Genomic DNA, 26,218 nt, shown 5'->3' on the forward strand with positions numbered 1-26,218 from the left:
TTTCTCAGGTAAAGGCTACACTAAAGATCTGAGCCAAAAAAAATTTGTTAGAACTGAACTTTAGAACAAATGTAAAGAACCCTGAGCAATACGTTCTAAAAATATTGGAAATCCCAGCATGTTAAATCATAAACAAGCTTCTCTCTTGCAGGTACTATGATCACAAAAGGCACGCAGCTAAGAAAACACAGAAGACAGTAGAAGCTGCAGAAAAGGTATTTTTTTTTCTTTTTTTTTTTTTAGATGATATTTAAAAGCAAAGTCCCTGTCACTGATAAGTGAAAAATCCTGATGTAGTTGAGGTAGTCCAGTGAGATGTGAAAGGTGGAGGGAAAAAAAACAAAACAAGGTTGTTTTGTTGTTAAGTTCTTAAGGTGACTGTATTGAGGATTAAAGACCTCTGCTGTATTATTTTGTTAGCATTACGATCACTTAAGATAGTTGCTCGGCAGAGGTACTGACAAACCACAAATTGCAGAGGTAGGAGTGGAAAACCAGTGGAAATCCGGATGATCAGATAGGTGATAATCTGAGGGTCTGCTGATGTGGGGCAGAGATTTGTGAAGATTTTAGATGCACTCTCACTTGTGCCTCAAGGGAACGTAGGCTTGTGAATAGCAGCATGGGGAGCCTGCACTCTGAATAAAAAAATGTAGAGAAACTTTTACCGTCTTTCCTGCTGTTCGGTTAGCAGTTTCAGGATTCCTATGCTGGCAGATCGAGGTCGTGCTTTCTGTCTAAATAGGCATTCAAATCAGCTGAGAAGAAGACGAAGCAGACGCTGAAGGAAGTTCAGACGGTTACCACCATTCAGAAAGCCAGGAAGGTCTACTGGCAAGTACAGTTTCGTTGTCATTGTCTAATGTGTTGTGAGCGTGCACGAATTTAAAACAGCTGCATTGGGCTGACTTCACTAACTGACAAGTGGAGCTAAACTCTGCACTTCGTATCGAGTCTGTTTCCAGTTGCTCCTTTAAGTTGCTAGCTTGATCCTGTTAGAGCCTTTATCCGGGAAAGTTCCTTTCAGTGGACCTGGACTTAAAATTTAGCTGAGTTTCTGGCTTTTAACACAGCTAGGAAGATGGGCTTAGTAAAAATAGGGAACTTTACTGATGCTTCCCGGCAGCTCGGTATCTGTGAAGTAGAAACAGTAGATCAAAAAATGTTTCAACAAAGCTTTTTGTAGTCTAATAAGTAAATTACGAAAATAAATAGGAGGCAGCTGGACTTTGCGGTGACAGTATTTATTTCATCTCAAAATACCGTTGGCAGTGATGTTATATTTGTACCAGGTCTTGTTTTTATGCCAGGGGCATGCCAATGGTCATGAAACTATTTGCAGTGTCGTTTATAAGTAGTAGATACCAAGTTGCGTATTGTCAGACTTTGACACGAAAAATACCTCTGTAACATTCTGCTAGCCCAATGTGTTTTTTTTTTTCCCAACTGATGTAATTTGGCAGGTTTGAGAAGTTCCTGTGGTTCGTCAGTTCTGAGAATTACCTTGTTATTGCTGGGAGAGATCAGCAGCAGAATGAGATAATTGTAAAGCGCTATCTGAAGCCAGGTGAGCACGATTAATGGGGCGTATCGGCTTTCTGTCTTGTGTTCCGGTTGCACGAGAACGACGCGGCAAGGTTTGTCTGGTTTGTTCTCAGCTTGAGCCTTAGGTGAGGGGGGCTTTGGTGGTGATGAGTCCTGGAGGCTGCGTGTGTGTTGTCGCTGGAGGGCTGGGGGTGAGTGGACCCTCCAGCGCCGCAGGGTAAGAGTCAGTTAAGGAGCAAAGGAGCTGATCCTGCCTGGGACAACCAGGGTGGACTAAAAGACTTCCACGTCCTCTTCCCATCCTGCTCCTTGCAGACAAAAGGGCTGTTTCCCCCTGAAACTGCCCCCAGCTCTTATAAAAAAAATTATCTTTAACAACATTATCACATCGGTTTTTGCACGAGGTTGAGACCCTGGAGTGGCAAAACACCTAGGAGTCTATGTTGTTACACTGTGCCCATCTCAAGACCTAGGGGTGCAGTTTTACTAAAATGCAAACCAGAAAATCATAGGAACACAAACCAGAGTTGAAAGAGTGTGGACTCTGTAAAACACCATTGCCTTGGCAATTCCCAGACATAAAGCTAAAAAGCCCTTGCCTTAGCTCTAGTGACCCGTGGAGTTACCCTGTACGTGACTGATTCGAGTCACTTCTTTTCCAGGGGACATATACGTGCACGCCGACCTCCATGGAGCCACGAGCTGTGTGATCAAGAACCCGACAGGTACGTTGTGGGGTGGATGCAGGGGCTCGGAGGAGCCTCGGGGCACTGCAGGCTGGTGGAGTCCTCACTGCGTGTCTGCATCCAGCCCTGCGAGCTGCCTTCGCCCCGTGCTGCAGCACCCAGCTCCAGCAGGTGGCTCAGTTGGGACGTGAGGGGCGTCAGTCCCTCCAAAATCAAGTTGTTACCAACTGCAGATGCTTCCCAGCCCTGAGTGGCTGCTTGTGTCTGCTCAGCTGCGCTCCTGGAGGGAAGGAGCGATGGATGTGGTGGGCTTGCAGACAGGCAGTAGGCACTGGCGGAGGTTTCTGGGGCAAGCGCTTGCTGCTGGCCCCAGGGACTGGAGACCCGCTGAGACTCTCATAGGTGGCATGAACAGTTCGGGTGCTGGTGGAGGGTGCAGATCTCAGCAGGGAAGCGTTAATGCCTCGGCATGGCTCTCGTGGGAGACCGGCTGTGCAAACCTGCCTGTGCCCCAGTCCCGGGAGGTGGCAAAAATCGGCCTTGTGCTGTGAGCAGCGCAGTTCCTGCTCCCTTGTGGAGCTGAGGAAGGAGCAGTGGCAGAGCTTCAGCTTCTGCTGGGGAGTTTTGAAGAGCAGCTGTTGATGCTGCCTGTCATAGAATGGTTTGGGTTGGAAGGGACCTGAAAGATCACCTACTTCCAACCCCCCTGCCTTGGGCATGGACACCTCCCACTAAATTAGACTGCCCCTAGCCCCATCCAGCCTGGCCTTGAAAAATTCCAGGGGTTGGGGCATCCCCAGCTTCTCTGGGCAGACTGTTCCAGTGCCTCACCACCCTCACAGCAAAGAATTTCCTTCTTATATCTAATATAAAAACCTATAACCTTATATCTAATATATAAACCTACCCTCTTTCTGTTTAAAGCCATTCTCCCTTGTCCTATCACCACACTCCCTGACTCCCTCTGGCCCCAGAGCTGGGTGCAGGGCTCCAGGTGGGGTCTCACGAGAGCAGAGCAGAGGGGACCCGCTCTGCTCCCTCCCTCCCTCGCCCTGCTGGCCGCGCTGCTTTTGGGGCTGCCCAGGACACGGGTGGTTTCTGGGCTGCAAGCACACGGTGTCTTGTGTTGAGTTTCTTCTCAACCGCCGCCCCCAGGTCCGTCCAGCTTAGCCACGTGCCCCTGGGAAGGACAGGTGCTGGATCAGGGGGCATGTGCAAGTCGGGGAGCCTCATCTGTTGTACATGTAGCTGCATTCACTGATACGTTGGGTGTGACTGTCGTAGGTGAACCGATTCCTCCGCGGACCCTGACGGAGGCAGGCACGATGGCCTTGTGTTACAGCGCTGCCTGGGATGCCCGGGTTGTCACCAGTGCTTGGTGGGTCTCCCACAACCAGGTGAGGACGCCTGCGCGTGGCCTTTGCGGGTGGAACACCTGAAGGAAGTGGTGTGGGACTGCAGGTGAAGTGTCTCCGGGGGGGGAACTGGTGGAGGGGGATGCAACTCCTGTTCCCTGATTCCAGTCCTTGTGAGTTCTCCCTGGCTCTGCTGCGCGTAGGGCAGGGTTGGAGGAGTAACCTCGGACGTGATGTGACCGTGACAAGAAATATTGCAAGCTTGGCTTCTTGCTACCAGAGAGGAAGCACTTTTATCAAAAAGAAACTTTCGTTTTCTTTCAGTTGTGCTTCTGGCTTGTGCTTAGCCATGGTCTCAGTCTGCTTCCAAGCAGCTCAACCATAAGGGTAGAGAGATTACATTAAACTGAAGGTCAGGGTGCTTTCTGTGTTCTTACTGCCTGTCTAGCCCGGTTCCTCACCCAGGACTTGTAAAATCGTTGTGTGACTGAACTGAAACATCTCTTAGGAAAATATCCTGCAAAGAGCAGAAGGAAGCCCATGGATACAGAGTCCTCCTACAGAGCTGTTCCCATAAGTTAAAAATGTGGCTTGCTTGAACGTTGCTCTTGTTAGTGCTGTTATTGCACAATGCTGGTCTTCTCTTACAGACACTTGTTATAATATCTCTATTGTGCTTTTTTAGGTTTCTAAAACTGCACCTACAGGAGAGTACCTGACCACTGGGAGCTTCATGATCCGAGGTGAGACACAAAGGAACCGTGTGGCTTTGACATTAGGCGTTTTCATAGAATCACAGGCTGGTCTGGGTTGGCAGAGACTTAAACCCCACCTAATCCCAGCCCCTGCCATGGGCAGGGCCCCCTGCCCCCAGCCCAGGCTGCCCCCAGCCCCATCCGGCCTGGCCTTGGGCACCCCCAGGGGTGGGGCACCCATTTTTGCCTGAAGATGCCGTGCTGTCCTGCGGTGGCAGGCAGTCAGCTGAGCTGCCCCCCTCTCTGTGGCAGCCAGCAGATCCCGATCTTCTCAAAATGCGTCCCGAGCAGTTTGTAAGGAACATCGGGTGGCTGCAGCAGCATCTGCGAGCTGGGGCCCCGGACAGCAGATCGCTAGCTGAGTGTTTCTCCTGTTGTCATCCAAGAGCTGTAACAGGTCTTGGTGTAATTTCTGGTAGCCTTAAAGCCTCTAATAACAAGGATTTTTGAAAATACATTGTTTAACATCGCTGTTAAACCTCTTCATGGGAATCTGCCTTTGTTTTTCAGGGAAGAAGAATTTTCTTCCACCTTCGTATCTGATGATGGGCTTCAGCTTCTTGTTTAAGGTACTGCTTCCTCTGTGCAGGTCCTGCTGGCTTTTGCAATTTGTTTTGAGCTGTGGGAGACTTAAATTCTAGTTCTCGCTTATGAGTATGTTCCCAGCGATTTTTTTTTTTATCCTCACTGGGACCCCATAAAATGATACTTGCTGAAAATTATTCTTTTCATATTTCCATTTTTCCCTGTCTTGATTTAAAGCAAACAGCCCCTGTTACAAACTAGCAAACTTTACTGTCTCTGCTGGATTTTTATATCAGCTCTGTTTGAAACGTGTTTAGGGAGAGCCTGCTGGCTGTGCAGCTGCCTCCTCACAAGCTGTGCTTTCCAGGCTGTCAGACTCGGGTTTAAAGGTGCCGGTTTCGTTTTCTTGCCCTTGGAACTGCGGGAAGCGTTCAAAGGGAGAGCACAAAGCTGAGTCAGGTGTGCTCTGCATGGGCCGGCGAGCCTTATCGGAGCTGGTACTGGCCTAACGCAGAGGTGCCCCCGTTCGTAGGTGGATGAAAGCTGCGTTTGGAGGCACCGAGAAGAGAGGAAGGTCAAAGTACAGGATGAGGATCTCGAAACGGTTTCCAGCGGTGCCGGTGAGCTGGTGTCGGAGGAAGTGGAGCTGTTAGGTACGGTGGGTGTGACGCGGGTTCTGCGTGCGCTGCTGACAAGCAGCCCTGGCTGCCTCAGGCACTTGTAACGTCAGCTGTGTTTTCCTCACCTGTGCACCGCAGAAGGAGGGGACAGCAGCAGTGACGAAGAAAAAGCGGAGTGTGAGGAAGCACCAGAAGATGTGGAAGCCGTGTCCGAGAATAATCGTGATGAGGGCGTTGCTGACCTTGACCAGGGCAGAGCAAACACCCCTGCGGTGCCAGAGGGTGACTCCGAAGAGGACGATGGTGAATCTGAGGATGGAGAGGAACATCCAGAGCCGAAGAGTGAAGTGAAAGAGGAAGAGGTAGATTACCCAGACACAACAATCGACCTGTCGCACCTTCAGTCTCAAAGGTAAGTGAAGAAGTAGCTGTGTTTCTCAGCAGCGTGGGCCCTTTGGAGAATCTCCATACCGTTAAAATGCTGCCGAGACCAGGGCTGTGATGAGTTGCCATCGCTTCTTTTGATGCAGGCTGTCAGGGCGCAGGGCAGTAACCCTGTGCCGTGGTCATACAGCCGTACTGCGTGCCATTTCCTGCTGAAGGACTCTGCTTTGTGGGCTGCTTGCTGTGGACCCCCCTTCCCGAAGCACACACCCAGCTGCCTGCTCCCTCCCTGGGGGTGTCTGGCTCCTTGGTCGCTGGTTGTTAGTCCCCGTTCTGGCCCCAGCATCCCATGACTGCCCACGCAGTGATTTTGCTCCTCAGGAGATGGCTGCCCCTGTTTTGTTTTGTTTTTTTTTTCTCCCTCTGAATTGCTGTTCAGCCCCAAGAAACCGAGCCGTTGGCTGCTTTGCCGAGCTGCTGCTGAATTACTGCTCTGTGCGGCTGTGAGATGAGCTCAGCTCCCCGATGCCTCTGGAAATGGGACTCCTCAGAGGGTGTAAGGCAAAGCGATCGAGCGGGTGGAAGCGGGCAGCTCTTCCAGGGAACACCGTGGCCCGTCTGGGCTGTGCGCACGGGGAGCTGAACGTCAGGGTGTTCGTTTGGTGCGTGCTACGTACGTGCCTGCGTTTTGTGTGTGCTTCGAGGCAAGCTGGCAGGGATCTGAGGACTTGCTTTGTCAGCCGCATCCTGGTATCGCTGCCCTTTTGCTGGAAGTTTCAAGAACTAGAAAGCTGAAAGTGACGTAACCAGCCTGGCTGACGGCGGTGCCGGCAGCGTTGAGCTGCTCTTCATCCACTGACGAGCTCCGTTTTGATCTCCCCGCAGATCCCTGCAGAAAACTGTCCCTAAGGAGGAAGAACCCAACCCGGTAAGGTCCCAGTCCAGGCGTCTGGCAAAAGTCAGCATCAGCTGCTGCTGGACGTGGTAGGCTCTAACTGTGTTTCACTCCTTAGAGCGACGGCAAGGCCCAGGGGCGAAGGCATCTCTCTGCCAAGGAGAGGAGGTGAGAGCCTCCGCGTTCGGGGTGAGGTGAACGCCTCCTCCTCGTTTCCTCCTCCCCAGGGAGGGCCGTGAGTGGGATGTGAGGTCAGTCTGTTCTTTGTCGTCAGGAAACCTGGAAACCCGCAGCCGTCAGCGGTCAGCCAGCAGCCGAGGGGGTTGGGAAGCTTTGGAGACGATTGTTTGCGCGTGGGGGTTCCTGCCCCAGCAGCTAAGCCTCTCTACGGAGAGCCTGAACAGCAGGGAAGCTTTTCAGCTTGGCGTTGCTGCCGTCTCTGAGGAGGAGGCTGTGAAATGTTTTTCTCCAGCAAGCGTGGGTGCCCCTCGTGGAGAGCAGCCTGGTCTGGCTGACTCACCAGCACCGGGGGGAGATCAGGAGCTGGGAGGAGGAAGGGGGCTCAGCGGGGTGCCGTCACCCGGGGACGCTCCTGTCCTTTGGGAGCGCTGGCTGGGAACTGTTGCCTGAGGTTTTACTGAGGAGGATTTGCCGTGGATGTGCCTCAGGTTCCCCGTGGCTGGGACGTGGGCTGCTAACGCTGGCAGAGCAGCAGCCGCCCTTGTCATAACGAGGCGGTGCGTCAAGTGCTTGTTTCCCTTAGAGAAATGAAGAAAAAAAAGCAGCAGAATGACTCCGAGAACTTGGAGCCGCCCGAAGAGAAGCAGAAGGAGATGGAGCCGCAGCGTCCCCCTGCTCCCAACACCACCAAGGGCGTGCCAGCCCCTCAGCCCGTCAAGCGGGGCCAGAAGGTAGGCAGGGAGTGGCATTGCCCGTGAGCTGAGCTGTTACCACGTGAAGTGTGGGCTTATCTCCCGCACAGGGAGAAATTCCGGGTTTCTCTCAGCGGTCCCTGGCTGCCTGAGAGCTGTAGACTCCTGGTGGAGCTCCCGGTGGTTTCAGGGTGCTGGTGCTGGGCTGTTAGCACTGAATATCCTGTGCTCTTCTCACCGAATCCCCAGTCCCTCGGTCACTGGTGATCTGCTCTGAAAGAGCTTTGGGAGACCTGGAAGGAGCGTTCGTGTGGGGACAGCATCTGGTCCTTGGTGGGTGCAAAGCCCTGCAAAAGTCTTTGTTTCTAAAGCTGTTGCCTTTTCTTCTCCAGAGTAAAATGAAGAAGATGAAGGAGAAGTACAAGGACCAGGACGAGGAGGACCGGGAGCTCATCATGAAGCTGCTGGGGGTGAGTGAGGGGAGCTCTGCCTCCCCCTCGGTGCGCTCGGGGCACTGGCTCTAACCACCTCTTGTGCACGACCACAGTCTGCAGGGTCAAACAAGGAGGAGAAGGGGAAAAAAGGGAAAAAGGGGAAGACGAAAGAAGATACGGTGAAAAAGCAACAGCAGAAACCCAAGTCTGGACACCGTGGTGCTGGCGGCGGCAAGGAGATGCTCCCAGGAGGAGTCCTGCTGCATGAGGCCCAGGACCCAGCCCTGGAGGAGCAGCAGGACGAGAAGGTGAGCAGCGTGCTGGCCTCTCCTCTCCTGCCATGTGTCTGCAGCAGTCTGCGTGCGTGCCGTGTTCCCAGCACAGCCGAAACGAGGCCTCGGGAGCACCTCGCCAGGCTGCTGAGGATCCAGTTCAATCGATCCTCCCACCCGGTGCAGCAGAAGTGTAACAGAGCTCTCCAGATCTGTTGTTGTGAGTCAGTATCTGAATCACAGCCCATCTCTCTCCTCCCAGTTTGGCATGTGCCAAGCTAATTAGTTTAGAAAGAAATAGTCCTCCCCCCACCTACGTGAAACCGCTCTTTTTACCTTCGCTTTCAAATAAGTTGAACTGTCTTGGCGGTGAAAATTTGGCTTTCTGTGTACTGCTGCTAAAAGAACTTATTTTCTCCAGGGACTTGGGGAGAAAGAATCAGTTGTGTGCTCATTTCAGCTCTGATGTCTCCTTTTCTGTGTATACAGGATGAGCAAGAGCAGGATCAGCCAGGAGTTGAGGTAAACGCTCTCGTCTGAACCTCCCAAATGTGCTGAGGGGGGGAGCTTGGTCCTGCTCGAAGCTGGAGGGCCCTGCTCTAGTGAGTGGGACCAGAGACACGCCTGGGGCTGGCATGGAGATTCACACCCTGAGCCCCTCGGAAGGGTTTGGTTCTGCTGATTCAAGGCCCCTTCGTGCCCCAAACTGTTTGAACCCAGCTTGCTCGTATCTTTTTATTTCTCATGCTGCTCATCACGTGCATCCCCTATGGAAACGAGGGACTGGCTGGGCTGGAGCTTGTCCCCGTCTTCGCCTCTGACGGCCTTTTGCACCCCCAGCAGGGTGGCGCTGGGCTGGAGGACACAGGGTGACGTCGGGCAGCTGGGGTTAGGAGGTCGTTCACGCATAAAATTGCTTCGGAGTGCTCTGTAATTACAGGCTGGGGGTGTTGCCCAAGGCTGGAAATAAGTTCATTTCTTTAAATCTTTTAATTGAGGAGGATAACGGTTGGCTGCAGGGGGAAGCTTTTGGTGACCTCGTGAAGATGTAACTGCGTTTGGGAGTCCCCTTTGGGTCATTTAAAACTAAGATCACTAAGATGTGATACTGGTAATCAAAGATGGTCAGTAACGAGCCATGGCTTGGTAATTAATTGCCAGTGAAGGTGATAAACCTAAATGTAGTTCATCCTGGCAGCCCCATAGCTGTGACACGGGGTAATTACAGCTGCTCCTGTAGCAGAGCTGGAAGGGGCGACCCTCCAGCCGGTGGCAGAGGTTGGGTCGGGCACGGGTGCTGCTCCCTGCTGCCACAGAAGTCCCTCTGCCCCTCCAGGAAGCCGTGGCTTTGCTGGACTCCCTGACAGGGCAGCCGCACCCCGAGGACGTTCTGCTCTTCGCCGTGCCCATCTGCGCTCCCTACACGGCGATGACAAACTACAAGTAGGTCGCGGCGCCTCCTGGGGGAAAGGGCTGATGGCAGCCGGGAGAGGGGCGCCTGCCGTCCGACTTACTGACCCCTCCTCTTTTCAAAGGTACAAAGTCAAGCTCACGCCGGGCACCCAAAAGAAAGGAAAAGGTAACGGCTTAAAGCAGTTCAGTCCTTCTCGGTGCTTTACCTGTTGAAACCGGAACGTTTTTAGAGTTTTAAGTCTTCCCTGTGGTTTTACAGCTGCAAAGATCGCCTTGCATAATTTTATGCAGTCCAAAGAAGCTACTGCAAGAGAAAAGGATCTGTTCCGCAGCGTCAAGGTGACTGCTTTCTTTACATGCTTTCTCTTGTGTAACAGCAGCAGAAAAATGTCCCCTGGTGCCGCTTTGGGGGGTAAATGCTTCATAAGAAGCTGCTCCTTTTTCAACACAGTGCTTGCTCGGTGCTGCTTAGGCTGGGAAGAATCCTTAGGAATTGATTGAGCCTCGCTGGGCCTCAGGTTTCTTTATTGTGTCTGTTGATCCCAATAATGTCTGACAAAACCCTCATCTTCCTAAAAGTCCTCCAGGGTAGCACTGGGCGCTCTCCCAGCCTTGCACGCAGCGTCCTGCTGTGCCCCTCGGGGCAGGTTTTGCCTCCCCCTGCCCGGTGACCGTGTTGGCTGTTTGCTCAGGCAGCCGTTCTCCCACCCAGGAGCCTGACAGCTGCATTTTTCTGCTCTTTTACCATCTTCTGTCCCCTTTTTAACTCGGTGCCACCAGCCTGCAGCACTCCAGTACCTGCAGGCAGGGAGGGAGGCTGCTTTGCTCTGCTCTGGTGGCTCTGCCAGCCGCTGCCCACTGCCCCTCCTGGCTGCCAGTCCCCAGGGGCGGGTTTCTCAGCTCCAGTCCACGACTGCAGGTTACTGAGCAGCCCAGGCTGTTCTGTGACAGCTGCCGCTGGCCTTTAATGTTTTACTGATCAGAAATACTGAAAAGCAGCAGACCTAACGCTGACTTTTCACGGAACTCTGCTAGAGGAAACACAATTAATGGTTAACGAGCTTGAGGCAAACAGGCAGCATCCAGGGACTTGCTGACTCAGCCACCCCATCCTAATGGAGCTGAGGGGTGGAAGCTGCACAGAAATCCATAAAAGTTTTACATTAATAAACTGGGGGGAGCGCCCAGAAGCCTGATGTCAGCCTTGTGTTCTCTGAGGGGAAGGGCAGCAGAAACGGGCACATCGATCTGCGCCACCTGACTCAGAAACGCTCGCAGGGGTAAGGAAGGTAGTTGTAGAAGCACTGCTGTTACGTCCAATTTCTCATCTTTACGTTTTGTAGGATACGGACTTGTCAAGAAATATTCCTGGTAAAGTGAAGGTCTCTGCGCCCAACCTGCTGACCAGGAAGAAGAAGTGATGTGGTGCTGGAGGGCTCAGCACCCAACCGGTGCTGCTGTGCAGGCAGGACCCAGCACCTTCAGCCTGGGAAGAGACAGAGCCACCCCGACCGCTGTTGACGTGACTGAATTTAGCTTCCGTGGCAGTAAGCAGATGTGGACCAGTTCCTCCGTTGTGGGTTAGAGGGACTCTGACAACTCATTGAGATAAATAGCATAGAAATGCGCAAGTAAATTGCTGGCGTTGGGTCAGTGATGTGCTGTCGAGGTGTCTCTTCTCTAATGCTTTGAATTTGGGAGCTGAGTGTTCTTCCCCTATGGTTCTGGGCAAAGGCATGCCTTAATTCACTGCAGCAAAGCCCTGTGATGGTCTGTTTCTTCCTAATCTGGACTGGGGGGGGGGTCCTAGTGGAAGTAGGAGAGGTTCAGGGCAGAATGCTTTACTTGAGAAAAGACAGAAGCATGTTTTTTCCCAAAACATACCCTCAGTTGTCAGGAGATGAAAAAAAAACCACACAATTCCAGCTGTAGCCATTTACCTGCTCCCAGCAGCACAGCCTCACGGTGCTGTGTAATCCTCACCCCTGTGGAAGAGAGCAGCCTGCAGGAAGAGCTGGAGCCTGAGTCAAAATAAAGCTGCGTTTGCTGTATCAGCATCCCCCAGAGCTCTGAAAGTGCATCTTGGCGCTCGTTCTCTGCACCACCCTCAGCACTTCCTGAAGCCGCAGCTAAAGCTTATAAAAGAAATCAGCACAACACTCCAGTATGGGAATTGTTTCGTTCTAGAAGTCAGTTGTTTATTGATTATTTTTTTTTTTTTGAGGACAGCTTAAACATGATTTAACCCCTTCCCCGCAGCAGCACAGCCTGTTCCTTGTCCCAGCTGTCCCCTGCTGGGGCCGCTGATAGCTGGACCTGAGCTGCCCGAGGCAGGCACCGACCTACTGCACAGCTGCTCGCAGCGCTCCTTCACCCTGCTGGAGTCCTCCGGGGCTCAGGCTGGTCCACTTGCGGGTGAGCTCCACGGGGTTACTGACACAGCTGATAAAAGGCTCAAGCAACTTTTAGTTACACTTCTCAGGGCAGAATATCTGCTACCTAAGGTTCACAATTGAAGTTCCACAACATAGAGAGTTTCAAAGAACAAACTAGAAACAAGCAGAGTAGTGGTGCTTTAACAGCTGAAGGTTTACAACAGTTTATCAACGTCGATAATGTACAATTTTCAAATCCTATTTCTCTGACCTTAATTGGTTGTGGCAAAAAGTATGTTAAGCAGTTTCCTAATGCTGTAGACTAAAACAGGACGTGCCCATCACAGCACTCTTCAGCCTAGACTAAAGCAACACTCCTCTTCCATGGCCGTGCTGTGCCTCCGTACCGCCTGCACGACCACTGGAGTCCACAGGTCCTGGACTGGGACTCCACAAAAATACCCCTACACATGCACGCCTCATCTCCCTGCTTGGGGCTGGCCCTCACAAGTACTCCAAGGTGGACAAACCCAGAACTAGTTGAAGCTTAAGCACAGGATACACCTCCACTTGCATTAAATACATTTATTGCAAACATCTTTACACAAAAATAGGTTCTCTCTAGGCCATTCACATGCAACGCAAAGGCAGGAAGCAGCTACCTACAGTACAGCTATTTAATCTATACAGGGTTAACGCTTGCCACACTCGGTACAATTACTGCAGCTCAGGATTGCTCATCCATGCACTGCCTGTGCGGAGACGTCAGTGCAGAGGGCTTAGGAGCCTGAGGTGTTGTTGCTTCCAAACCGCTGATTGACGCTGTGCAGCAAGTGCTTGGGGAGGCAATTCCAGGAGCTGGCCAACATCTCCTTAAAGCAAATGACTGCTTCGAGGCACAGCCTTGGGGAGAAGGAACACGCAGCTGTTGTTAACATGGATTTGAACAAGTCCTGCAAACTAAGCTAATTATTTACAGCTAGTTAGTTAGGGCTTGTTATCGTCAGCGCCAAATGCATACACCTGAAAAGAATCTCACTCTAGCCTCGTACTTGGCTGCTGTGGTTTCATCTTTCTTCAGGGGAAGAAATGTTATTGAGTATTTTAGCAACCTAAGGAACAGCTCTGGCACTAATCCTGCACGGGTTGGTTTAGAAGGGGACACAGCCGTTTAACGTTGAAGCCTTGCCTTCTTACCTTACAAGAGATCTTGGCTGTAGAGAAAAGACGAGTATTTCATTACTGTGAGCCTGGAGGGGGAGAGAAGCAGTTTGATTATGTAGAGTCACATATTGCAGCAGCAGCCAGAAAAGCCAAGGGTCATGCACAAGGGAACCCTGGCAAACAGCAAGAGTTCACGTAAGCCACAGAGGCAGCAGACAAGCTGACTAGGGACTTGTTCGCCAAATCCTACAGCGCGTGTAGTTACCAGCACTCAGGGAACTACAGCTGGGTTAAAAACCAGATCAAGGGCCCTTTTATACAAAGGGCTGAAGGGGAACGCGGGCGTGTTGTTAAATGATTTCATGTCAGCTCCCATCCTGGCAGCGCAGTGCCAGCACCGCGTGGCACGAAGCACCGAGTATTGCACCACTCCTGTTTGCCACCTGCGGGCTCCACCTGACGCCCACAGCTCCTCCCACCAGAAGGTGCTGCCGCTGTGCCCCTGCCAGCCAAGGGGGGATTTTACGGCCCGCGGTGCTCCCCCGTCCCTGGCTGTCCAGCCCCGTGCTCACCAGCCCTCCCTGGAGACATCACTGAAGAAATTGCTTTGGGAGGGGCTCCCCGAAAACTTCCTGGTGAGAGGCACAGGGCAAAGCTAAAGAAACAGCTAGGAGATAAGAACAGGCTCCAAGCGAAACACAAGCGTGAGGGACAGCAAGTCACGGTTTGTTTGAATAATGACATGTTTTCTAGAAAAGCAGCAAAACATTTCCCCTCGGAGCTTTGTTTATGCACCTCTGCCAGGCCTCAGTACCGCGCGCTGCTGACTGCAAGCATTTCAAACCTGCAGGAGCGCTAAGAAATCACAGCTCCTTTCAGGAAGGGCCGGGCTGCACAGGAAGGGAAAAAGCTCGACATAAACTTACGGCTTTAGAATGGGCAAGTAAGTTGTTGGCACAGCCCCCAAAGACGATCACCTCTCCCTCTTCGCTTGCACAAGCGGTGTGCCACAACCTGCAAACAGGACAGCGCTGCGTTACACAGAAACCCAACCCCACCCAAAACCCCACGTTTGGGATTTGTACGTGACATTAACACGTGCCAGTCTGCCTTTCCGCCACTGCGCTGCAGAGCTGACCAATTCAACAGGAGTTTATGCTCAGAGAAAACCTCCTGGCCCGTAAACCACGGGCTGTGCGGGCTGCCCTGCTCAGAGCAGGGCTGTGAAGCCTCCTGCAAGCGCAGGCACGTGTGGGATCCACGGTCCCAGCGCTGCTGGAGGATGGCTGCAAGGATCTGCTTGCACAAGCTGTGTTTTCACCTCCCGCTCGAGCCAAAAGACTGACGGGACACAACCCGTCAGATCCTGCACCGCTCTCCAAGACTTGTGCCAACAACTGAGCTCGGCATGCGCTGAGCACCGATGTATCGCTGCCTGCTGCTCCGGAGCAGGGAAGGCAAGTGGGGGGCAGCTCAGCTGCTGAGTGCCCAGCACAACAGACCTCTCCTCGGCCCCACACAGCACGAGCGGGGCCAAAGGGGCAGACCGGGAAGTATCGCTGCTCCGAGTCACTTAACCTCAAACCAAAGTATTTCCCCAGACAAGAGGGATGGCGTTAACTCACAGGACACGGGTGGTTTTGATGCCACACGCGTGCATCACGGTAGTTTTGATGCTTTTAAATTGCTGGTCATCACCTTTAATTTGTTCAGCAGGTCTTTACGGAAGACAAAAACATTCTGGGTGTGCACGGGGCCAGCCGCTAGTGAGGATGCGCAAAGCAGCACGTGTTTGGTGGCACAGCAGGAACACACGGGTGCTGGTTAGCTCTTGTGCTGGCACTCAGAGCCCACCCAGAGCATACCAAGCCCTCAATCCCCGTGTTTCCGGCTGTTTCACAAAGCACTGAGCTATATGCTGCCTCCCGCACCAGTACGGTGGCGTTAATCTCCCATTTTGTGCACAGATTCAGTCCATCAGCGTTCCTGGGGCAGGAACTGCTAATACAAGGTATTGTAGTGTTCAGAAAGATGAGTGCTGTGAAGAGGAATGCGTGGCCTCTCTCTCACAGCCAATGTGAAAAGCTTCCTCACTTCTTTTTTGTGTATGTTTCCAAGAAAGCGTGTATCGTACCTTGGTTTTTCAGAATAGTTATGCTCAAACTGTACCCACTCATTCTTGCTGATACAATAAATCCAAGCATCACCTGAAAACAAGCAAAACCCCAAATACAAACAGTATTATATCAGTTCTTTCATGGTTGCTGCAGTAAACACACGCTCTGGTATAACACAGTCTGTTTTTGTTCTTAAGGCAAGTTTTGCAGGTAAAACCCTACAAAATTTTGGGCTGTCTATTTGAATTGAAAACAGGAGTTTAACAGTGGTTTATAGGAATGAAGACAGGAGGGAAAGATGGAGAATGATAAAGCTCTTACTAATTGCAATTTGCATTAGATACATTTTTAGAGCAGCCTAAGTCCCATAAATAGCAGAGTCTCAACACACTCAGCGACTCCTCCTCTGCCAGTTTAGCTGGTGACCATAAGGAGCTGGATCACAAGTACGTGGAAGGAATGTGAAAAGAATTTACGGTGACTAGGCAATAACTCAGGCCTCTGTGCACAACTATTTAAGAACACAAAGACAACACAAAACCCTTCTGGAATGACTTACTCAATGGCTGCTTGTCTGTGGTGAATCCTCCAAAGAGAAAGAGATGATCTGAGGAAATCGGTGTTAAAGAATGCCACGATCGGCCGACCGGGCAAATGCCTTGCGTGATTCTGTATTTCAATAAAAGCACCATAAATTACAGATGTGCTACGATAAAATACTGCTCTTCTTTCCCGGTCATTGTTTTTCAGGTATTTGAACTATGCAACTTCATACCGTGCACAGTTCATGACCCGCCAGGGAGTTTATTACTTTACACATGGTAAAAGAGTTTTGCTCATATCAGTACTTGGAAAATGCTGACAGCAAAGTCAGGAGGCTCAACTCCGTTTGAGTTTACGCACTTAGTGGCGTTTACTAAGTTTCATTGGATTGATTAGAAGGGAATAAAAATGACATCTTCATATTGCTTTACACACAAAAGAACTCAAGTTTTAGTACCTACATTTCATTCCACTCCCACGTATCCAAATTCAGATAGTAAAGGTCGTTCATTCGGGACTCCTACAATAAAGCAGACTGCGGTTGAAATTCTCCATCTGTGCTCCGGTAGCACACTGGTAAACCGCGCTGGGACTTACTCTGTATCTGCCACCGAACACGTAGCCTCTGTTCCCAACTGTAGCACAGGCATGGGCTGCTCGTGGGGACGGAGTTTTACCCTGGGGACAGAAAAAAGGGAAAGAAGGAGGTTAAATTTGATACAATAACAAAAGAAAGGCAATGTCACTGCAATAGGAACCTGCAGTGGGTCGAGTAAAGTGAGGAGCTCGCTCACACACACACAGAGAGAGAGAGAGAGAGGGTCCCACAGGTCAGCCACCCAAGGAGGTGAGAGGCTGAACTACAGTCAGACTTAAGGTCAACAAGGAACAGGGAGTGAAAAAACATCCAGCAGGTCATTTTGCGTTCAGAAACTTGTTTTTTCCGCTGGATGGAAGATCAGAAAACTCATTAAAAATATTTTTTTCTTTTTATGCATCAAGGTACAAATTTGGCTTTTAGAAGAGGGCTCAGACAGTCACAGAGGACCTCAGACTATAAACAAGACAGTGATACGATGAATCAGTGATACGATGAATCAGACAGTATTATTTTTTTTGTAAATGATTCTTCTGAAATAATTGAGATCCTTCTGCATTAAGACAAGGCAATTCTTCAGTAATTTGAGCAAGGAGTTGTTTAACTCAAATTTAATTTCTTCCCATTCTGTAGCAGTACCTCTACATTCGCCTGTTCCTGAGTCCTCCTGGGACGCTCCACATAGTGTCTATTTGCAATAACAGTGTTTTGCTTTGCCCACGATCCAGCACCCAAGCGCAACGCACCGAACTGTCACGCTGCAGCGAGGATGACAGGGAAGCAGACGTTTTGTTTTCCTGAGCTCCCCAGGAGAGCAACGCTACTGAAGCATGAAAGAAAGCAACCCAAGGGGAAAAATGATGAAGAGCCAAAAAAAAATAATTTAAAAAAGCAAAACAAAAGGCAAGTTTCTCATTTTTGGAGAGGATAGGGCCAGGTAAATAACGTAAATGAGCATTCAATAGCTGTGTGCCCAAGAAGGTTTGGACTGGACATGAGGCAGAATTTCTTCACCGAGTGTGAAGAGAAGGGGCTGCCCAGTCCGGGTCCCCGCCCCAGAGGTATTTCAGAGACGCGTGGACGTGGCGCTGAGGGACAGGGCTTAGTGGTGGGACTCGGGAGGTCAGGTTGATGGCTGGATGCGGTGATCCCGAAGGTCCTTCCCAACCTGACCCATTCTGTGATTCTGTGGAACAAATTATTTAAATTTGGGTTAAACGGTCTCAGGACCGCCACGGAGCAGGCAAGCAGGGAATTTTTATTTTTCGTGGACGTTTCCAAGCAAGTCCTACTGACAGTGTTTTAAACCCCTCTCTTAACAGCCCTTTCCCACAGACGCCTTGCAGGAAGGCTGCAAACACAGCTAATGACACCCCCCGGAACCCATGCAGAGGAGAGAAGTTAACAGTCACGCTTTGCTGGCAAATAAGCAAGGTACGGGGGATTAAGACAGCTCGCTCGGGAAGCGTGAGAAGGGAGGAGAGCCCAGGTCACAGAGCCCTAAGCTTCAGCTCTTGGCCAGGTTTCCTCCCGGGGCCGGATCAGACAGGCTGCCTGTGCCAGGAGCAGCAGCAGCCTGCGGCGCTGCAGACGCAGAGCACCCAGCTGCAGCTACACAGCGGCTCTGTCAGCAGACCGGGATTCATCCAACGTGCAAACAAACTTCGCAAGCACCAGAGTGAGAAGATCAGCTCCACACAGTCCCCTTGTTCCAGCACCCCATCTCGTGACCCCGCGAGGCACGTCTCGTGTCCTCCCGCCAGCCGGCACCAGGCATTTCAGGGAGCTCTTCCACAAAGAAGGAACTCTTTTACCTCCTGACACTCAGGGACTGGTTTGTATACCCTGACGGAGGCAGCACCACGGAGCACCAGACAACTGCTCGCTTGGCAGTTAAAGGCTGGAGACATATCAACAAAGGTGCAGGGTGGAGCAGGAAAGTAAAATAAAATAATAAAATACAATCGGGTGAACTTACATGCTTCTTGCTTGGGTACAGTTAGCCATATCTTCTAAAATAATGCCTGGGAGATAGCAGCTAGAGGCGGGACCCCGCAGCGGGCAGGATACGACAGGATGAGCCCGTTTCATCCTGTGGGTTAGCTGAGGGCACAGCAAGCACCGGGACATCTGCGGCCCCCAGCCACCAGGGCTGGGACAGCCTGCTGCTAATGCCACGCAGCGAGGCCGCTTTTATCAGCAACGTCTTCTAATTAAAACAAGTTAAATCGGTGAACCCCGGGAGAGCCATGTGTATTTTCAGAGGAAGCGAGAGGAGAAACGGCACACAGCACCCACGTTCCCGAGGGGCTGTAACTTAAAACAACCGGCGTCAGAAGAGTAATTACCGTCGTTATAGGCTGGCTCCAGGTAAAAGTTTCAGTGTCCAGAACATGCACATGGTCATTCCACCCTCTTGGAAGACCTGAATTCTTTAAAAATATTTAATAATATTTGATAAGAAGCAAGTTTTAACAAGCACTAATGGAATATTAGAGGTTAAACAGGAATTGCGCAAAGGTGGGAAAAGTTAACTTACCCAAAAAGAAGTTTCATCGAATTCAAAAGTTCCTCGTTGCTTCCCTTCAGGAAAATAACCATAGCCTCCAAAAAATATTAGCCTGAAACAAAACAAGCAAGAAGGTCTGTTAGAAATACTACCCCACTTGGTGCGACAAATTAAAGCCCTGTAAAGGCTGCGCTCAAACAGAAGTCAGGAAAACCAGGGAAGCACCTTTGACTTCACTGCTTCCAATATGTCAACAGTGCAAGTTTTCCAGGCGTGGGCCCTGTTTCTTGCCTAATCGACCCTGCCACCCCCAGTACATCCCTCTGTAGGTGCTTTCCAGGCCCCAGGCTTCCAAGTTTTGCTCCGGTTCCAACTGCGAAGCTGCCAGGCCCGCTGCCTGCTCACCGCGCTCCAGCCTGCGTTCCTGGGGCTCTCCCGGGGCAGCTCCGGGGGTCTGCTCCTGACGGTTCCTGCCTCCACCCTTCCCAGGCCGGCTGCTCGCCCTCCCTGATCCCAAAATGCTCACAGACACTCCTGGAAGAAGCATGGGGATGGAGACGTGCTGCCTGCGTGCGCTGGGCTGGGCAGGGCAGGGCGGCCACGCGGGGCACAATGCCCGCAGACACCCACAGCCACTGGAGCTGCCTGCGAAGGTTTCGGGTTCCTGGGGAAAGGCTCTGCTCACTGTACTCGTGCTTTGTCTCAAAGCCTGAAGGACAGTTCCTGGGAGCACTCCCGCAGCTGCTTTTACTTTCCCGTCACCTTGTGAAAGCGTGATTTACGTTGATGTTTGGGTTTCAGCACTGACTAGGAACGGATTGCCAGAAAGTCGTCCCGAAGTATGAAGTTACTAACTCGGCACCCACAGCTCCGTCTTGCTAAGGCTGTAGCAGCAAGCTTTCCCTCCCCAGGACGCACCAAGCGGCGCGGGCACCTGCCACGTTGCACGAGGACACAGGGCACATCCCGCACTTCATTCCCCCCGCCGCAGCAGAGCCAGAGCCAACGCAGCGAGCCCAGCCGCGCTAGCAGGAGGGCGGTGCCTGCGCTGCCCAGGTGAGGCAGTAAAAAGGTTGCAAGCAAAAGCCTGCAGAGCCCCGGCACGCCGTGAGGCTGAGCCTCAGAGCCCTGCCGGCTGCGAACAAGAAGTAGAAGCCCCGACCACCGCCTGCTCACAGCAGAGCTCAGCCCCAGCAGCAGCACCACGTGCCCGCTCACAGCCTGCAGAGCCCCGCTCCGTGGGGAGCGGCCCTTCCAGCCCTCCCGCAGGACACGGGTCTGGCCATGCGAGCTGTCGCCCGCTCATTTTCGGGTCCTGTTCTCTGGAAGCTGGGAAGCCCCTGAGAAGCCGGCCCTGAGCCCAAGGAGAGAGCCAAAAGCTCCCGCCTGCCCCGAGACGATCCCCTTCTGCCCCCGGCCTGCTGAGCGCTGGGTGCGGGGCGCTTGTGGAAGGGGGAAGCCACCACAGCAGGGGCATTGCTCAGCCTGTCCCCCGGCACCAGGAGGCTGTGGCAATCTCATCGCGCAGCTCCCTGCGGTGGGGACAAGCACGACACTAACTGAGCGGGGGGGAGGCTGCAAGGCAATGCTTTGCGTGTCAGCTCATCTGGCTCCGACGCCTCCTCCTCGTCCTCCTCATCTTTTCCAAGGTTCGCGATGCCAAAAGGCCTTCTGGCATCTCCGGGACACTACTCCAGCACACTAAGTCAGATAACATCGCCAGCAGATCATCCGATGCATTCTGGTTTTGCACAACCGGCACAAAACACCCAGAACTAAGCTTGTGCGGCGCTGAAAAAGTCACATGTGGTTTTTGATTAAAATGGCTTCCTGCTCCTGAACTATCAGACACACAAGCTGCCCCACAAGGCACAGCCAAAAGATTGCCTTCTGCGTGTACCGGGAATCCTAGAGCAGGCTTCTGGGAGAATAAATCCAGATGCAATTGCCAGGGGGAACAACGCCGATACAAGGAACCACTGATGTACTGAGAACGCACCGTGGCAGATTTGCCTGTCAGGAGCCTGCATTTTGGCTTGTGACTCACCCAGATACTTTGCAGCTTACACATACCCAAACTGGGAGTGAGGTTTTCCATTTATCAACAGTTAAAGGACAGAGCAGCTTTAAAAGGCTGGCTGGGGAACAAATCCAGCATCTTCCTGAAGCACGTATGTGCTGCAGGCAAGAAATCTTTCTGCAGCCCTTGTTTAAACAAAAAGACACAACAATGACAAGGCTAAGAGTGATTAAAGCAAACACACACGCAAGGACAGCTGTGCTGACTTCATTGCTGGAGCCTTACTTGTTTTTGTAAACCCAAACGCCAAGTTTGTCCTTTGATGAAGGGGGGACCCCCTGACACTCTACTCTGACCCACTGCAGCACTTTGTCCGTGGATCTGGAATTTAACATGTAGAACTGTAGAAAATAAAAAGATTTTTTTTACCCACACAGTTAGCTTAAAGCTTAAGTCTGACTGATGTTAAAATAATTACTTTTAGTTAGCATGTATTGGTACAGAAACACCATAAAAGTTCTTTTCCTAGCTGCATAGGCTACTGACAACGTTTGGAACAAAATATGGATCTAAAGATCCTTGTCTTTTTGCGGACTTAAGCCCCAAACTTTCTTTTACAAAAGTCACAGGACCGTCAACATTGAGTGGTACCATCCAGAAGCTGAAACAGGATAAAATGAAGGTGTGCACAATGTAGCAATTGTCTCGTAATTAAAAAAAAATAAAAAATAAATAAAAAATAAAATGTTTTTATGGCCTCATCCCTTCTCTGTATGTTGTATCGTTTTACATGGAGAGAGATGGCTGGCACACACACATATAAGCTACCTGAAAGGTCAGAATACCACCAGCAGGAAGGAAGCAACTCACACTTCATAAATTCAGTTTGGTTCAGACTGTTTACAAGTATTGCAGCAGGTTACTTTCAGTTTATATTTAAGAGTGAGACCAAAATTTAATTTAATATAATTTAATTTAAACCCCACTTTCAGAACATCAAAATATTTTCTGGTACTCCAGAGAAGAGTGAGTAACACTTCAAAGCATTTACAAATCACCTGCCGATAGTGTTTCAGTGACCTCTGGAAATTGCCAGGTTTCAGAGGAAGCAAACTCCCAAGCACTACCCCAACACAATTTACGGGGTGAGCTGCTCTAGAGCAACCGCCACCCAACCAAGTACCAGGTCACGGTGCTCCTTCGGTGGTGGAAAGCAACGGGGGCACAACCATCATGTGAAATGATGCAGAGCCGAAGGCTAACTTGTTTTCCAAACGTCAGGTTAGCTGACCTGTTGCAGAGAAACTAATAGCTAGACTGATAAAAGCATGCCAGCTAATCACTTGCATGGAAAAAAAAAAGATTCAAGTGCTAAGCACCGTATTTTGTTAGTCAAAATCTCTCTGGCAAGCACAAAAAGAACATGGCTTCAATTAGTTTGCTAAGCTGCTGACAGCATGAGAAAGCTGGTTATCTGCTTGCCAGTAGGTGAAAAGATTATTCTGCAGAAGCCATGGAGGACACGGTGACTAGATACATGTTCAGCATCCCTGGCTATTGACATTTAAGCTCTGAAACAGGATTCAACCTGTCCAGTGATTCAGAAGAAAATGCTTTTGTGATTTGTTGTGACACATTTCTTGTTTTGGACGGATAGTAATTAACTGAAAAGTCCACCTCTATCTCCTACAAAATGGGACCAAAGCTAACGACCAGAAACTTCTTTGTGAGGAAGAGTTTATGAAATTACTGACCTTGTTTGTGTTGCCCCGCGCGTGATGTCCTCCGAACAGGTACACCACTCTGTCTACGCACACTGCACAACTTCCAGACATGGAAGGCGGAACATCTCCTTCTGTTTTACTCTTCTTCCTGGAAGCACAGTTTAAAATATTATATCCGATCAAACCAAACAATAACAAGTTTCTCTGCAGTGGAATTTTATAACTCTACCAGTATGGTTTTAATTAGGCCAAGTCCCTGCGGACCCTTCAGTTAGGAGTTTTTCAGACCCAGGCACTTTAACAATTTACAGCACTTGGCAGGTATGATGAAGGGGTGGCGTGGGGAAAGGTCAACTTAATTAACGCGTGTTTTCTGGGGGTGGAATCCCGTCTGCCCAGTTCAGGAGTTTGGTGTGATTTTCATGTTCAATATCCCAGAAAGATCCCCAGGCAAAGAGGCTGCACCTGTCTAAACTGAGGGCTTCTATTTTGCTACTTTTTTTCTAATGCTTATAAACACAAAGAAAAGCTTCCAACCCCTGCTCAAGGCTCTCCTCAACCACTCTGGTGGCTGCAGGCAGTGCTGAAGCTGTGTTTTCTCCAAAGCACCGAGGGGGCCAGGTCTCGCAGCACAAGGCCCCAGCTAGGAACAGAATCGGAGCACCGTATTCCCTTCTCTTGTACCGTCAGGCACGCAGGTTTCACACCACTTCCAGGTTCCTACTGGTCTAAGAAGACACAGTAGTTTCTTTGGCGGCATAAATATTTAAAAACAACTCCTTAAAAGGACAAGGAACAAAAACATAAGGTACCCTCAGTGCACTCTTCACCAGTGAGGGGTACATGTACAATTTTCAGGTGCTATATCCTATACCAGATATCCCAAAACACTTTGGGCTGTTGATCACATTTTCCTGTATGGGCTGCCTGAGCTGTCTCTCCCACCTCACCCCTGTGAAAATATACTTTTTTTCCACATGTAAAAAAAAAAACAAAAAAAAAAAGTAACAACCCTGGAAACACTGCACACATTTATGCAACAGTCTGATAGGTGGGAATAAAGAGATCAGGAAATGCTCTCTCTGTTCACAGACCCTCAGCATGGTTTCTGTACCAATTTAAGAACTTCTCTTTTTTTCCCATAACGCAAAAATTATTAAGTTAATTATTTACTGTACCATCTTCCAGTTTCCATGTTGTAGATCCATATTTCATCTCTAGGCAGATAGAAGTCATAAAATCCCCTAACTTGGGCATTCTGCAGAACAGTTCAGAAAAGAAAAAGAAAAAGCAAAAGAAAAAGAAGGATGCTTGAATTAGACTCCCGTGAATGTTTAAAAGCCCTCAGAGATCCAATCTGAGAAAGCAGCAGGAGCAGTGCCTGCTGCAGTCCTGCACCTCTCACCCAGGAGAGCAGGTGTTAGATCATTTTAGCTTCTGCTGGGGACCACACAAACTCCCAGCAGAGCCAGACACTGGGACAAACAGAAGCTAAACCTCCGTTTGTATCCCAAAGAGGATAGACATGGTGCACAAATGAACCAGTCTTCTTTTTAAATCCCCCATCCCCTCCATGAAAAGCAGAACAATACACCAAAAGCTTTGTCTTGAGCTACAGTTTATCTACTGAATTTGCTGTCAAACAATTTTCATTCCTGTCAAAACCGTAGAACGGCTTGGTTCTACTTGCTCTACGCCCCTCTTAAGCTAAACAACCAACTTGTGCTCGTTAACGTGCAACACATAGCTGTGCTGATAATGGTGGGCATAAAAGCACCGTTTTGCATGGTGCGCACTTCAAATCAGACAGCATTTCCTCCTCTTCCAACAGAGGCACGAGTTAAGGATGCTCAGCGTCCCACAAAAGTTATCTGCGTGCCAAGATCTGTATTTAACGCTCATGATTATTTCAGTAACTCGAACCTCTTAAACGCCCTATTCTAATTAGTTAAATGCATTTATTTTTTCTCCAGAGGAGGGATGATTTTACAGATTCATTTCCAAACTAACGGGGCCCAATTACCAGCACCACGGGCGGCAGGCAGCTCGCTTCAGAGGAGAGCAGCGTACCTCGTAGCCTCCCCAGATGTACATGCAGCGCCCGTCGGTGACGGCCACGTACCTTGTAGCCTCCCCAGACGTACATGCAGCGCCCGTCGGTGACAGCCACGTACCTTGTAGCCTCCCCAGACGTACATGCAGCGCCCGTCGGTGACGGCCACGTACCTTGTAGCCTCCCCAGACGTACATGCAGCGCCCGTCGGTGACGGCCACGTACCTTGTAGCCTCCCCAGACGTACATGCAGAGCCCGTCGGTGACGGCCACGTACCTTGTAGCCTCCCCAGACGTACATGCAGCGCCCGTCGGTGACGGCCACGTACCTTGTAGCCTCCCCAGACGTACATGCAGCGCCCGTCGGTGACGGCCACGTGCCCGCTGCGCTCCGCGGGGCTGTCGTTCTCCAGCTGCTCGAAGCTGTCCTCAGCCGGAGCCGGGAGCTCCTCATCGGCCTGCAGGTCCTCGTTGTCATCAGCCATGTCGACAGGGTGCTACGTGCACAGAATAACACACGGTGCGGGGCTTTCAGAAACAACAGGGACAAACAGGAGAGGAGAAGAAAAGCAGCTGCGTTGTGTGGTGCCTCTCCCAGGGAGCTCCGGGTGGAGGCTGCCCCCTCAGCCAGCGGCGCTTCGGGCGGGGAGCCCTGACTTGCGCGCAATTTATGAGGGTTTCAGCCGCCTATTTACACCAAGGTCTCCATCTTATTTTTTTTACGGACGCCTACGTAGGCACGCCCTGACACCCAGAACCCCCAAGGCACACACCTCAGAGCTCTGCCTCCAGCTCCGCCTTTACACCGAAGCCCCTCTCAGGCAGAGCCCTCCCCGGGCCCCCTCCGCACCTCCCCAGCCGCTGCAAACGAGGCCCCCCTCGGTCCCCTCAGGCCCCTCCCGGCGCGCAGGGCTCCCCCCGGCCCCCGCAGCCCCCCCCGGCCCCCCGTTACCTCGGGGCCGAGCCCGCCCGGCGCTGCCCCCCGGCCCCCGCGGCCTCACCTGGGCGGGCCGCGCAGCGCCAGCATCCGCCGGGGCCGCCGCTTCCGCCAGCGCCGCGCAGGCTCCGCTCCGCCCGCCACGGGCCCGTCACGGGCCGCGCAGGCCCCGCCGCGCTCAGGGCCCTGCCCCGCCGGCCCCCCTCACGGAAAGCGGCTTGAAGGCGTTTCTCTGTCACGAGAAAGCCCTGTCGGCCGACATACCGGGATTTTACAGACCCCCCCAACACCCAAACTAACACTAAGTACGCGTCAGTTTCAGCATGTACAAGATTCCGCCTCTCTTCCAACACCCAGTCACAAAACTTCCCTTTTCTGATATAAGTTTGCCCGAAAGACTCCTCCCCCCTCCCCCCCCCCCC

At 51.4% G+C, this 26,218-nt stretch overlaps 2 protein-coding genes across 5 annotated transcripts in view; one reads left to right on the forward strand and one right to left on the reverse strand.

Moving 5' to 3' along the window:
• Nucleotides 1-11,422, forward strand: part of NEMF (nuclear export mediator factor) — a 28,719-nt gene extending 17,297 nt beyond the window's left edge. For all 3 annotated transcript variants that reach the window (XM_066997416.1, XM_066997415.1, XM_066997414.1), the window contains exons 15-33: nucleotides 152-215; nucleotides 746-834; nucleotides 1,464-1,567; nucleotides 2,208-2,270; nucleotides 3,516-3,628; nucleotides 4,272-4,329; nucleotides 4,852-4,910; nucleotides 5,399-5,519; nucleotides 5,625-5,898; nucleotides 6,756-6,798; nucleotides 6,884-6,933; nucleotides 7,529-7,676; nucleotides 8,030-8,107; nucleotides 8,185-8,379; nucleotides 8,833-8,865; nucleotides 9,680-9,786; nucleotides 9,879-9,922; nucleotides 10,016-10,095; nucleotides 11,100-11,422. In XM_066997416.1, coding sequence (XP_066853517.1) covers nucleotides 152-215; nucleotides 746-834; nucleotides 1,464-1,567; nucleotides 2,208-2,270; nucleotides 3,516-3,628; nucleotides 4,272-4,329; nucleotides 4,852-4,910; nucleotides 5,399-5,519; nucleotides 5,625-5,898; nucleotides 6,756-6,798; nucleotides 6,884-6,933; nucleotides 7,529-7,676; nucleotides 8,030-8,107; nucleotides 8,185-8,379; nucleotides 8,833-8,865; nucleotides 9,680-9,786; nucleotides 9,879-9,922; nucleotides 10,016-10,095; nucleotides 11,100-11,177 — 1,801 coding nt within the window. In that variant the 3' untranslated portion in view covers nucleotides 11,178-11,422. The remainder of the gene's footprint in view (nucleotides 1-151; nucleotides 216-745; nucleotides 835-1,463; nucleotides 1,568-2,207; nucleotides 2,271-3,515; nucleotides 3,629-4,271; nucleotides 4,330-4,851; nucleotides 4,911-5,398; nucleotides 5,520-5,624; nucleotides 5,899-6,755; nucleotides 6,799-6,883; nucleotides 6,934-7,528; nucleotides 7,677-8,029; nucleotides 8,108-8,184; nucleotides 8,380-8,832; nucleotides 8,866-9,679; nucleotides 9,787-9,878; nucleotides 9,923-10,015; nucleotides 10,096-11,099) is intronic.
• A 507-nt stretch (nucleotides 11,423-11,929) lies between these two features.
• Nucleotides 11,930-26,012, reverse strand: KLHDC2 (kelch domain containing 2). Of its 2 annotated transcripts, none has more exons than XM_066997426.1 (14): nucleotides 25,861-26,012; nucleotides 25,189-25,356; nucleotides 23,985-24,064; nucleotides 22,837-22,954; nucleotides 21,368-21,483; nucleotides 19,093-19,174; nucleotides 18,902-18,985; nucleotides 16,553-16,633; nucleotides 16,417-16,475; nucleotides 15,972-16,081; nucleotides 15,430-15,502; nucleotides 14,222-14,309; nucleotides 13,329-13,381; nucleotides 11,930-13,034 (listed from the first exon to the last, which is right to left on the reverse strand). In XM_066997426.1, the coding sequence occupies exons 2-14, from the start codon at nucleotides 25,342-25,344 to the stop codon at nucleotides 12,911-12,913; spliced, it is 1,224 nt and encodes a 407-aa protein (XP_066853527.1). In that variant the 5' UTR covers nucleotides 25,345-25,356; nucleotides 25,861-26,012; the 3' UTR covers nucleotides 11,930-12,910. The 2 variants fall into 2 exon arrangements, with proteins under 2 accessions (XP_066853527.1, XP_066853526.1); XM_066997425.1 differs by having other exon boundaries at nucleotides 25,812-25,969.
• Nucleotides 26,013-26,218: the final 206 nt, after the last annotated feature.

This window comes from Anser cygnoides, chromosome 5 (genome assembly GCF_040182565.1).
Source record: "Anser cygnoides isolate HZ-2024a breed goose chromosome 5, Taihu_goose_T2T_genome, whole genome shotgun sequence".
In the NCBI taxonomy this organism is placed as follows: Eukaryota; Metazoa; Chordata; class Aves; order Anseriformes; family Anatidae; genus Anser; species Anser cygnoides.

Excerpts from the sequence above, each read along its gene's own strand:
- KLHDC2 (XM_066997426.1), bottom strand. The coding sequence starts at position 25,344 with ATGGCTGATGACAACGAGGACCTGCAGGCCGATGAGGAGCTCCCGGCT. Across the intron at positions 19,175-21,367 it reads GTTTGGGTTTACAAAAACAA|GCTAATATTTTTTGGAGGCT; the intron begins GTAAGGCTCCAG and ends GTTTTGTTTCAG. Across the intron at positions 13,382-14,221 it reads TACTTGCCCATTCTAAAGCC|GCTCACAGTAATGAAATACT; the intron begins GTAAGTTTATGT and ends CTCCCCCTCCAG.